At 39.3% G+C, this 13952-nt stretch overlaps 1 protein-coding gene and 1 pseudogene across 3 annotated transcripts in view; one reads left to right on the forward strand and one right to left on the reverse strand.

Annotated features, from left to right (window-relative positions):
- Cpr (Cytochrome P450 reductase) overlaps positions 1-3260 on the reverse strand; it is a 211896-nt gene extending 208636 nt beyond the window's left edge. The window contains exon 1 of one of the 3 annotated variants that reach the window (XM_090384146.1): positions 3211-3260. In XM_090384146.1, coding sequence (XP_090240272.1) covers positions 3211-3218 — 8 coding nt within the window. In that variant the 5' untranslated portion in view covers positions 3219-3260. Of the gene's footprint in view, positions 1-2719; positions 2750-2828; positions 2992-3210 lie in introns of those variants that run through there. The other 2 variants (XM_090384156.1, XM_090384163.1) reach the window with 2 other exon arrangements.
- A 9712-nt stretch (positions 3261-12972) lies between these two features.
- LOC150091485 (ERI1 exoribonuclease 3 pseudogene) lies at positions 12973-13392 on the forward strand (annotated as a pseudogene).
- The last annotated feature ends 560 nt before the right edge of the window (positions 13393-13952 follow it).

The following is a 13952-nucleotide window of genomic DNA, read 5'->3' on the forward strand; positions in this document are numbered from 1 at the left end:
CTTCCACTATGCATGCTCGGCACACACAATTTTTTTTAATTTGATAATAAAAATATTGGAAAAAGTATCAATTCTTGGAAAAGCATGCCATATTGCTATTTCTCCCATTTTAATCTGTTCCTTGAAGAGCTGCAATAGCCAGACTGCTAATTTTTACTGCAGTCAGTAAATGTGTCACCTCAGACAGCTATTTTTTATTAAGTCTAATACGGAATGTATTTTGTTTTTATTGTAATTTTTATCTAATATTAAAATGTAACATTTTCATAAGTGTGATGAAAATGTTCTAAGCAACACTCGGTGAACTTCTGCCGAGCATTGATTTTGTGAATAGTGTACTGCATTCTTTCTGAAAAAGCCAGAACAGAAGATGACAATATATGTTAATCATGATTAGTGCAAGCCAACAACAGTTAACATAGCTACATTACACAGCAAATCATATTAGATCTATAGCAAGAACAACAATAAATTATCTAATTTTAGTATTTAATATTAGAATTGGTATTTAGTAGTAATGGCCATATGTAGTAATGATGAATAAAATTCTCCTGGTGCTAAAGGAGTCAAACCATCTCCTGCCAAAAGAATTATGCAAGATGGACGTTTGTGGTGAGCAAAGGATTTTTTTTTTTTTTTTATGAAAACCCCAAACACGAAAGGTATCAAAACCTATAGTACTTAGTACCGTGCATGGGTTGAAGGAGAAGTATGGGGGGGGGAATACCGGAAAATTTGCTCTAGAGACTAAACATGGGTTTCACCACTTCAAGCCTCCAATAAGCAAAGTGGTGGTATTTCACCGGTTGATGAAAGTCATCTACCACCTGACAAATGCAATGCACTGTACAAGCTCAACATCACAACACAATGTAAGGAATGCAAGAACAATATCCAAAATGACCATGCGCCACACTAAGACGTATGGGGTTCCACCACAGACAACCCAAGAGACTTCCTCTCCTCACTTTAATCATCATTGACAGCAAATGCTATGGTGTCAACAACACACTGGTTGGACATTGGTGGACTGGAAATGTGTGCTAGTGCAAGAGTCCAAATACCTAATGCAACGTTCTAACAGAAGCCTTCGTGTGTGGCGCAATCAACGTGTCAATGGACCTATCATACATGGCGCCCACTATCCAGACAGACAGTGGTGGTTGCTTAATACGGGGCATGTTTTGCTGGCAAGAACTAGAAACTTGGTGTGTATGGACCAATATTTCAACAGTGAGGTCTACCAACAGCTCTTAAGAGACCATGTGTACCCTGCCATATTTCTTTCTTTTTTTTTGGACAGAAGCAGGATCTTCCCAGCCAAAAATGCACCATGTCATCAGGCCTGTATTGTGCAAAAGTTGTTCAAGAAACAGTGAAGGTATCACTCATCTTGGTTAGCCTCCAAATTCGTCTGAACACCTGTGGGATGTTTTGGAGAGGGGAAGTGAAGCATAAGGATATGCAACTGCCACCTATTTTGACAATGTGGAAACCCTTGCAGGAAGCATGGCTGCAGATCCCTATGGAAATCTGCAGACATTTAGTGGATTCAATGTCTAAGCAAATAGCAGCTGTTATTTATGCGAACAGTGGCTCAACATGGTATTAAGTAGGGGTTTATAATTCCGTGATCACTCATTGCATATATATGTTTAAAATATGAATAAAATGAGTAAAAAGTAGAATGTATGGCAACTATACCAGTATGAACAAATGTGTGAAAATGTGTTTGAGTTAGTCATGTTACCCTAGCAAACTTTCTGAAAGCATAAGTTTGCAGCATAAGCCTCAGGCTTCCATGCACCATATGGCTAATAATAATAATTATTATTATTTAAGTAGTTTAAAATTATTACTCTTTTGTTTTAAATTTTTCCTAGCCTTTGCCTTTCTTTTTAATTCTAAATTCAGTCTCTATACCTCTGTACAGCTACTATATTAATATTGTTTTTGTATTATTTCATATTATTCAGCCAGTATGCTCCAATTGGATGTATTGAATCTATCCCTTGAAGCTATCCCTTGATAACTTACCATTCAATGTATTCTTATATGATAATTAGCCATTATAATTTTAATAACATTTATTATTTTATTATAATTTTTTATGCTTCTTTGTTTACAGCTGATGGCTCACATACCTTTACCTTCAGTATTAACTAGCCTATTTTCCACTTTTATTTCTAATTTGCATACATATATATATTAACCCCAGGGGCTCACAACTGGTGAGTATGGGCTTGGCACACCCAGGGTCCTGAGCTGGATATCATCATTCTTCTCTTTCTTGGTGATTCCCTTCTACTTCTGACTCACTCTCTCTCTCTCTCTCACACACAGGGTAACTTGGAATTTTTTTTTAGCTGGTGCAGCATAAGCATCAGGCTTCCTTGCACTATATGTCTAGTAATAATAATAATATTCTCTAATATCTCAGTATGATGTTATGTTTAATCGTTTATTCCATGACATTAATTAGTTCTGTTAAACTTAAATTTACTTTACATATCATCCTTCATTTATATTGCTCTGCTCCATATCTTAAACTACTGATTCAAGGTTTGTTTCAATTATATACACATATGCATACATATATATACACATACATATATATTTAACAGTGCATACACTTTAGCCAACTGGCGAAAATACTTTAACACTATACAAGTTCATTAATAACTATATTATAAACCAGCTTATTACATGAAACACTAACCTGTATATAAAAATATATAATTACTCCAATTTACAAGCATAAGTGCACATTAAAATCAATCGCATTACAGCGGAAGAAAATGTTTAATTAGGCTTAAAATAATACGTACTTTCTTGAAAGTCAGTAAAACTATTCCAAATGTCTAAATTTTCTATAGATTCTCCCCACTAAGCGTGCTTCTTCATAAAAAATAAATAAATACTGTTATTAAATTAACACTTTTCTATCCTTTCAGCCAGTTTCTCGCGCAACACTGCAGCCACTTGTTAGAGCACGAACACCGAACAAGTCGCAATCCCAGTGACCAAGTGATTGCATTATCCCCTGTTGCGCACTCCGCTGAAACCGTGCGCTACAGCCAGCCCCATGAGTAATATCAAATTAAGCGATAACTTCAAAATAAAACTATGGCATAGTACTGTGTGCCCGTTTTCAGCTATTTCAACCGGAGGTTAGCAACGTATTGAAATTAGCAGCCACATTCTACTTACACTTTCATAAACTGTGATGGACGACTAAAATAATAAATATAAATGATATGCGTCTCAAAAAACCCATCCAAACACAAGAAATTAACACGAGCGCACCTAAACGCCGTTCCGGTGCCTCACAGGCGTCGGTAGTGTCATGTACATACAGTACTTGTTTATAAAAATAGGACAGTTTTACTATTTTTATAGAATTCCTTAACGTAAAATTTTGCGTTTCACCCTTGGGTAACACTTTTTTTCTTGTTGGACAGGAATACGGCTAATGGGACGCCCAACCTTTTTTGGATAGGGGCCAAAACAAATATGCTGAAGGAGTGCAGAAGTTCTCGGGTCAATATCGAAGAAAAATGATCTTATCATTAGCTATTCATTTTTCGAAGTGGAATTCAATTTTTGTTAACTTTTACATTTACAATTAATTTTCTTTTTTTTTTTTTTTTTTATTTAACAATTAAAGCCGAAAATCCAACGAGCGTTAGTTAACAACTTATTATAGGGTTATAGTAGTATTGTTGACTACTATTGTTGAATACATAAATCATCATAAGGAAAATCATCATAAGGAAGCAAAAGCAGAAAAAAAGACACGTTGCCAAAAACGGATATTTCCAAAATTAAAAGTAAAACTAAAATTTGTTATATGCTAGTTTTAAACTTAAAGCCGAATGCCACTTAAAGCTATTGACCCCGGGGCTCACATCTGGTGAGTATGGACTTGGCACACCCAGGGTTCTGAGCTGGATATTATCATTCTTCCCTTTCTTGGTGATTCCCTTTTGATTCTCTCTCTCTCTCTCTCTCTCTCTCTCTCAGGGTAACTCGGGATTTTTTTTTTTTTTTTTTTTTTTTGGCTGGTGCAGCATAAGCCTCAGGCTTCCTTGCACCATATAGCTAATAATAATAATCTTTAATCTAGACAAATGCAAGACCCACACATTGCATCAGGGAAAATTAGTTGGCCAAAACTACCAGCTGCTGACTGGTAAAGAGAACAAAGCTATGACAGAAGGAGAGACCTACAAATACCTAGGGATGATGCAGGCTGAGCAGTTAGAACACAAGAAAATCAAGAAGTGCCTGACCGAAAAATATCATCAGAGATTCAGAAGCCTGCTGAAAGCAAAATTGAACGGAGGGAACACAGTTAAAGCCATAAACACCTATGCAGCTCCAGTACTAACATACACATTCGGGGTCATAGATTGGACTAACACAGAGCTAGAAGATATCATGCGAAAGACAAGGCCAGCCAACACCACCCGAAGCCAGCAGTGGAGAGAATAACAATACCTCGGAAAGAGGGAGGAAGGGGCCTGATAGAACTGACAGAACAACAGAAAACAGCGATAGTTAACCTGAAGGATTACTTCGAGAACAAAACAGCCCCACTCCACCAGGCCATAAGGAAGATAGATAAATGGTATACCCCACTCACCCTAAGCGAGGAAACCCCTCCCGCTCAGACCGTACAAAAAACGAAGTTAGAAAGACGGGCAAAGAAGACACTCCATGGCAGACACTACAATGACCTCCATCAAGGTCACATCGATGACATTGCTTCCAATGCATGGCTCACAAGCGGGACGCTCTTCCCCGAGACTGAAGGATTCATGCTGGCCATCCAAGACCAGGTAATCAACACCAGAAACTATAGAAAATACATCGCAAAGGAGCCCGGAATGTCAGATGACACATTATTATTATTATTAGCCATATGGTGCAAGGAAGCCCGAAGCTTATGCTGCACCAGCCAAAAAAAAAAAAAAAAAAAAAAAATTCCCGAGTTACCCTGAGAGAGAGAGAGAGAGAGAATGATAATACCCAGCTCAGGTCCCTGGGTGTGCCAATCGCATACCCACCAGATGTGAGCTCCTGAGGCACATGTCGACAATGCCACTTGGCCTCAGAAACGATCCAACACATTACCGCGGGGTGCACGGTGATCACCCAGACTGAGTACATTCATAGACACGACCAGGTAGCCAGGATAACACATCAGAAGCTAGCGAGGAAATACCAGTTGACCAAAGAAAGTGTACCATACTACAAGTACGAACCCCAGGCAGTACTAGAGACCCGAACGCACAAACTGTGCTGGGACCGAGCCATAATAACGGATAAAACCATCCCGCACAACTGACCGGACATTACTCTTGTGGACAAGATGGAAAAGGCTACCTACCTGATTGACACAGCGGTGCTGAACACTAGCAATGCCCAGAAAACCCACGAGGAAAAAAAATAGAAAGTACATCAACCTGACACATGAGATCAAGGAGATGTGGCATATGCAAAAAGTATCAACCATCCCAATCATCGTGTCAACCACCGGTATGGTACCAAACACACTACATAGCAGCCTAGCAGCAATAGGTCTCCCAGAGAACATAATGTGTGATCACAGTGTGCTGATGTGTTATTTACTCAAAGATGCATCTACCATCAGGGTTAAAGGGAAGGGTTTTTACTTTTGTAAAGGTGGTCTGAGATAGTTTTTAAATTCTATACAGTTGGACCGACTGATGATGTTACCAACAGCAAATTCTAAATGGGACGCATTCAAAGAATTAAGCTTGGAAACCACTAGGCTCTTCATGCCATATAAGAAATATTGTTTAAGCCTAACTGGATGTCAGATGAACTAAAGAGACTCGTGGAAGAGAAGAAAAATACATGGGATGCATATAAATTATCAGGTGAAACAGAAGCCTATGGTACGTATAAGAGAGAGGCTGTAACCAAATCACAAAGGAGGTTAGACAGGCAAAGGCAGATTACGAGAAATCTTTGGCAAAGGATGCAAAAGAAAAACAGCAAAGAGTTCTTATCTTATGTAAACCCTAGAACAAAGGGGATAAATCAGATTGGTCCACTTGGTATCGATGGTTCGACTCTTGATCCTGCTCAGGTAGTTTACAAACTGAATGAGTATTCTACATCTCCATTCACACACGAGGAATTATTCAGGGAGGGGAATGACTAAAGTTTATCAAACTCTGCCAAGCAGCTAAATGATTTTGTAATAACTGGGAGCAAAGTGGAGGAGAAATTGTTGAAGTTAAACATAAAAAAGGCACTCGGGGTGGACGGGATCTATCCAGATATATTAAAGGAGGCAGCAAAGGAAGTAAGCAAACCCTCAGCCATAATTAGGAGAGCTTCCTTGGACTCGGGGGAGGTACCCACAGACTGGAGATGTGTAAATGTTACCCCAATTCACAAAGGGTGAAACAAATAATTACAGACCATGTTAGTTTAATTTCTGTTCCAGGAAAATTAATGGAGGCACTGGTTAAAGTAGCACTGCAGGATCACCTAGACAAGACTGCAGTTATAGTTCAGAAACAGCATGGGTTTGTTAAGGGGAAGATTTGTCTGACCAATTTGATTGGATACTATGATGTGGTCACAAAGGAACTGGATGCAAAATATAGTTTTGATATCATATACTGTACTTGGATTTTAGGAAAGCTTTTAATACTGTTAAACATCGAAGACTACTGAATGAATTGGAGCGGCATAGCATTAAAGGTAAATTGCTGCTATGAGTGGGTGAAGGCAGAGAGTGGTATTCAATCGACACTGCCCTTGGTGGACTAATGTGATTAGTGAAGTCCCCAGAGTTCAGTGTTGAGTCCATTGTTGTTTTCTGTATTTTTAGCATTAGCATTAGTAGAGGCATTTGATGCAAGAAAGCAAGCTTATGCAGCATCAGCCAAAAAAAAAAAAAAAAAAACCCCACTTCCACTTCACCCCTCTGTTCGTTCAAAATACCTGTCCGGCTGAGCCTTAAACTTATTTAGGCTATCAACCTCCACCACAAGGGATGGGAGTCTGTTCCACCAACCAACCACCCGCTGGCTAAAGCCAAATTTCCGCACGTCTATCCTACATCTGTCTTTCCTCAATTTGAATTTATGCCCTCTCAGGTGATTTTTCTGAGCTAGAGGAAGAATCCCATCAGCATTGAGCATGCTTAAACAATTCAAGGCTTTATACACCTCTATCAGATCACCTCGCTGGTGACTAGTCTCCAGTCACTGTAATTTGCAAAACTTAAGCCTTTCTTCGTAAGAGCACCCCTTTGTTCCATTCACTAATCTTGTTACCCTTCTCTGTACTCGTTCCAGCAGCTCTACATCCTTCTTGAAATGAGGCCTCCAGACCTGTATACAGTACTCTAGGTGTGGCCTGACCATTGCCTTATACAATGGAATAATCACCTCCTTATCCCTGCTGGAAAAATTCCTGTATATCATTGACAATACTCCATGAGCTACTCTTGCCACCCGTCTGCACTGCTCAGAGAACTTCATATCTGCCTGCACAACCACCCCCAAGTCCCTTTCATTCTCTACCACTGTCACTATTTATTAATGATATTGATGAAAGTATATCAGGCTTAATATCCAAGTTTGACGACGATACGAAAGTTGGCAAGGTTGTTAATGACAGTACACTATTGCAACAGGATTTGGAAAAGTTGAGCAGATGGGCTGAGAGGTAGCGACAGAAGCTTAACATTGACAAATGTAAAGTACTGCCTGTGGGTAGCAGTAACCCCAAAGTAATGTATGACCTATGTGGTACTACACTCAGGGTGGTAGAGAATCAAAAATACCCGGGGGGGGGGGGTTAATTTTCCAGATATGAAGTTTTCTGAGCAGTGCAGACAGTCCGCAAGAGTAGCTCATGGTGTCTTGTCAATGATAGACAGGAATATTTCTAGCAGGGATAAGGAGATGATTATCGTCTTGTACAAGGCAATGGTCAGGCTACACCTTGGGTACTGTATACAGGTCTGGAGGCCTCATTTTAGGAGAAATGTAGAGCTGCTGGATGGAGTAAAGAGAAGTGCAATGGGATTGGCGAATGGAACAAAAGGTTGCGCTTACGAAGAAAGGCTTAAGTTCTGCAAATTGCCTAGTCTCCATGTCTGGAGATAAGGCACCTGCGAGGTGTTTAAAGGCCTCGAATGGTTTGAGCAAGCTTAATGCAGTTTGGATTCTTCCTCTTGCCCCGATTAATCGCCCGAGAGGACGTAAATTCATATTGAGGAAAGACAGTTGTAGAATAAATGTACAGTAATTTGCCTTTAGCCAGCGGTTTGTTAAGCAAAATTCGATATGTCGTTGTAGAAGTTGACAGCTTAAATAAATTCACGACAGAACTAGACAAACATTTGCAGTGATCGGATGAGTGAAATGGGAAATTATTATAATTTTTTTTTTTGGCTAATTCTGTATAAGCTTGCTTTCTTGAATTTTATTCCTCTACTAATGCTAATGAGGTGATTATCCCATTGCACAAGACAATGGAAGAAAGATGATGATTAGGCCGCATCTTGATTACTGCATACAAGTCTGGAGGCCTCGGGTTAGGAAGGAGGTAGAACTGCTTAAACAGGCGTAGGGGAGGGCGAGATGGTAAATGAAGGGGGGGAAGTTGTTCTTACCAAAAAAGGTTTCAGTTTAGCAAACTGCAGACAATTATCTGCGAGTTGATCTCATTGAGGTTCGTTAGGCTTTGAATTGATTGAGTAATCTCAATTCTCATAGCATTCTTCCACTTGCTCAGACTACACACGGGTGGGGGCATAAATTGAAATTGAGGAATGATAGTTGCTGGATAGGTGTGCGGAACTTGGCTTTCGGCCAGTCGATAGAATAAATTCAAAGAAGAACTAGATAAATTATTGGAGGGGATGGACAGGTGATGTGTCATAGCGGTTTAATTTCCGTTTCGTACACATCGCAAAAACAAAGCAAACATTGTTCCTTGACCTACTCATCAAATTATACATTGTGGTAACTTGTTCCCTGACCCGGAAAACCTTGAAGCTGACAGAACGTGACAGTAGAACCCTGCAAAGAATCCACCACTCGAAATCCTGGTCGACGTTGTCGCAGAACACACAGGGCCGCAGTGAGATTGTTGGTTTTTTTTTTTTTTTTTTAGGAGCATTAGCAACTAAGGCCATATTGCTCCGGGGATATGCGGTGGTCATTCCCTAACCTTTCCGCATCCTCCGTATTTGGTGGTGACGGGCTCGAACCCCGTTCTAATCAAGAAGCATGTGCTACGCACTGCTGCTCCTTCCCACCTGGCTACACAAGGTGGGAAGGAGCAGCGCATCTTATCATTATACGGAAGCGCATCTTATCATTATTATTTAAATAGTCCACTCTCCAAATAGTCGAACGTTGAACAGCCAGTTGCATTGCTGTTCTGCGTGTGCTGATTCCAGGAGTGGCATGAACAACATCCAAAATCTCCTCCTCTACTTCAGGTGTCGTAGATCTTGGTCGTCCTCTGTCGGCACCACGAGGTGTAAAGGTCCCATGTTCACAACGGCGGCGATGGATACCTTCAAACGTTTTCCTGTCTAGACATCTTCGTTCTGGGAACCTTTCGTGGTACAAACGACGAGCCTCCAGAACATTGCCGTCCTCCAAACCGTACATAAAATGCATATCCGCTTGCTCCTGATTTGAGTACATGGTCGGAATGGAAAACCACCAGATTCTGTCAGTACATTGTGATGATGGAAATCACCTGCGGGAGATAAGACATTCCGGTTAATAACTAGGGAACCAAGCATTTCCGGAACTATGTTGATATAAAATATTTTTATTGTCTACATATGAGGAACTCATTCCTGAAGTTATGTCGTGTATTTTTGAGACACTCTGTATAATAAAATTAAATAAATTTTCTGTTTACTCCAGGACGACCCACGGTCAGAGGAGTTCACAAGATAGATCGAATTCAAGAAACAGCACCGTATTCAGCAGTCACGAGCTTGAACGCTGCAGTCTGCAATATAAAATAGTCAGTCAAACAACTTGCTATACGTTACTTAATATTTTAAAATTTTTAAATTCTGAACAATCGTAAAAAGTTTTAGTCCAATCTCTATTTAATTAATTAATTTATTTTATTGGTTTAATATTTGTATTATTTGTATATATATATAATACGTTCTACAGTACACATATAAACCTGAGCTTGAATAAGTGATAAAGTAGTGTTTGGGAATACCTTGTCCATATTTTGTGAGAGTAATGCTGCTTTATCACACAGTTTTATTCTTTAATTTGCTTCTTTTACACTAATATGGATAAGTATAGAAACGCAGTCCTTTATACAAGGTTAGATGTAGTCCCTAATGAAATAGCTGACCATGTATCAATATTTACTTTAGCTAACATCAGACTTTTGCAACCCCCTTTTTTCGACTTATAGCTAAACTTGCCCACCTTTTATTTGCTGAATCACTTTGTATTAATTATTTTAATTTACAGTTCCCTTCTCTCTAATTGGCTTTTCAATTCAGCCTATAATCCTCTTAATTCATTATAACATATAGGACATTCACATTCTTTCCTTCTTTATTCACACACCTACAACTTTTATTTCTGCTATCCCTTTTAGTTTTTGGCATTTTGTGTAAATTTCACTTCCATCTCTGCACTTTTATCGAACCCATTAATTCCTTCATATATATATATATATATATATACTGAAGATAAACATCTAAATAAAATGGACAACTAAAGTTGGCTGTGATAATTGAATATTTCACTTTCATTTGGCTGTGGTGATTAAATATTTCATTCGGTAAAACAGATACTGCGGGCGTTCCATTATCATGTTCGGGAAATGTAATCTATATTAAATAGGATAACGTGGGACCCATCAAAGAGTATTAAGTGTCAAGGACGGATGAATATTGCGTTATCTCTCGTTGCAATATACTGATACATGTTTCGTAATGCTTTTCGTCACAAGGCTTGATATGTAAAATGATAGACGATAACAATAAACTGGCTTCCCCTTTTTTGCGAAAATACTCGAAAGGAAATGGAAATATAGTTATCTATTAGTTAATAATGCTAACTACCATGATAGAAAATAATAATTCCACTATTCACTTCTGTTATGCAAATAACAGAAATGACATAACTTTTTATTCACAAACTATTCTATCATCATTTATCTCGTCAAAATTCCGGGTTTAGAAAACATTTCCTGAAAAGAACAAGCATAAGAATAAACACTGTTCATCATTATAATTTCTCACCAAGGAGGAGGAGACGCCTGTTTTAAAATTTACATAAACTTTGAACAAGGGAAAAAACAAAGGATTAGCTCTATAAAATCAGTGCAATATTTATGATTCTAGTAATAATGAAACGATGCAACCAGTACAGGAAATTCTCGCTGTTCGTCGCACTAACGTTCCTAGAACCACGACGAACAATGGGACTAACAACCTCCGTATGCATTGACTTACATATGATATGCACTGCACGAAAAATATGTTCCAAAGGTAAAAAAAAAAAAAAAAAAAATATATATATATATATATATATATATATATATATATATATATATATATAGAGAGAGAGAGAGAGAGAGAGAGAGAGAGAGAGAGAGAGAGAGATGAGATTGGCATAAAACAGCACAGATGTTTTTTATGATCACATTTATCACTTTTAATAAAATATAAAAATAAACAGAAAAACTACTGGCTGCTCAATTCCTCCTCAAACTCACATAATTCCATAATTCGTGTTCTCGAGTAGTCAACTATTTTATTCTTACTATAAATTTCATGTAATGTAAGCTACAAATTTATAAAAAAAAAGTCACCAATTTATTTCTGCAAGGACGCTACTGCGGTCTTGCCCTCGTGGGTAGCACACTTGATAGAATCGCCTTTCCCCAACAACGGAAAAGACCTAAGTTCGAATCCCGTCGATGACGTGAGGAATTTATGGGCCTTTTCACAATGTGACTGAGGCAGTCAGTCTAAGGGGAGGGTCCATGGTTTTTTCTCCCGGAAACTCGGATTTTTCGGTCCAGCAAACAGAAAAACGACCACAGAACACAGGCAATTTACAGAAGTACACCGATGAGCCAAAACATTATTACCAGCGAGTCGTTAAGCAAATGCAGGTGAACTACGGCGCGTGCACGGGTCGGGACACGGTATAAATAACACCTGATACTAAGCTCCATTAATCAGTGTTACTCTTGTTCTTCAGATGGGAAAGGCAGCCGACTTAAGCGAGCTTGACAAAGGCCAAATTGTAATGGGCAGACGACTGGGTCAGAGCATATCCGAAACGGCACAGCTGGTGGGATGCTCACGGACAGTGTGGTTAGTACCTACCGAAAGTGGTCCGAGGAGAGAAAAACCCACGAACCGCCGGCGAGGTGTTGGACGACCATGGCTCATCGATACTCCAGGTGAGTGAAGGCTCTCCCGGATGGCACGTGGCAACAGAAGGGCGACTGTCGCGTAACTCGCCGGTAATTGGAATGCTGGTGACGGGAGTAATGTGTCACAGCACACAGTACATCGAACCTTGCTGAAAATGGGGCTCCATAGCCGCAGGCTGCTCCGAATGCCCATGCTAACCAAGATTCACCGACGACAGCGCCTACAATGAGCACGCGAGCATCGAAACTGGACGTTGAGTGATTGGAAGAAGGTCGTCTGGTCCAATGAATCACGTTTCCTGTTGCACCATGTGGACGGCCCGGTACGTGTGCGTTGTTTACCTGGGCAAGTGATGGTGCCTGGATGCACAGTGGGACGAAAACAAGCCGGTGGCGGTAATATCATGCTTTGGGCGATGTTCTGCTGGGATACCCTGGGTCCAGTTCTATGTGCTGGGCACTTTTACGTGTACCACGACGCCTATATGTTCTTTGAAAATTTTAACTGTACATTCGGTTTTTTTCGCAAACACTATGAGCTCTGTAACACTTACAAATCTAAGAACATTTACTAAACAGAAATATGATTATTTTCTTGTTTTGGACTTTGAGGCAACCTGTAATAAGTTTGAAGTTCCTAGGCCACAAGAAATAATAGAATTTGCTGTTTTAAAAGTTAGTGGGAAGACATTCGATATAAATACAGCGTTTCACAAGTATGTTCAACCACAGATTCACAAAGAGCTTCTTGGATAAACATTAAAAAGGGTGTCTCAAATATTACTGGTACATGGCCTAAAGGGCTCTTTGCAATTTTGCAAACCTTTCAACTTGTACATGTTGGAAAGCTGCACAGTGGAATTGATGATTGTAGAAACATAGCTAAAATAATGAGAGCTCTTGATGAGAAGGGCTATGTTTTTGAAAATACAGGAAAATTTACTGAATAGCTGCATGGAATTTCCTCATGGATTCATTGAAGAATGCATTTATTTTTGAATGGAAGACTTTCAGCCATCTTGGTATTTGGATTGATGCCGTATTTGCCTCTTCTTTGGACTTCTTTGATGCCGTATTTGCCTCTTCTCTGAATGAGATGCAGTTTTCGTTCCACATTTCAAATATAACACTTACTTCATGGATCTTCTACAATTTAATAAAATAAACAAATATAAACATACAATACTTCAAAAGGTAGTATGTAATATGTAATATATGGCTGTCTTACCGTGCGGACGTGCTTTATTTCAGCTCCGTGATTTTTGGTTAAAATAATGTGTTTAAATATTCTCCACCAATTAAAAGGTGCACTCACAAGAATATAAAGATCAAAGGAATCCACTGGTGAGAAACTTTGTCAACTTACTGGGAATTTGGTCAGGTTGAAGCGTTTTTTATCTATATCATTTGTTGTCAGACCGCATGGTCACCACGTGGCTGACAGCAGGGCTATAGAGAGGCTGCCGATATACAGGTCGGCCGCGTTTCCACCTGACACCTTGACTGGGGAGGTG

This window comes from Mastigoproctus giganteus, chromosome 1 (assembly GCF_048544385.1).
Source record: "Mastigoproctus giganteus isolate SK-2022 chromosome 1, ASM4854438v1, whole genome shotgun sequence".
Lineage (NCBI taxonomy): Eukaryota > Metazoa > Arthropoda > Arachnida > Uropygi > Thelyphonidae > Mastigoproctus > Mastigoproctus giganteus.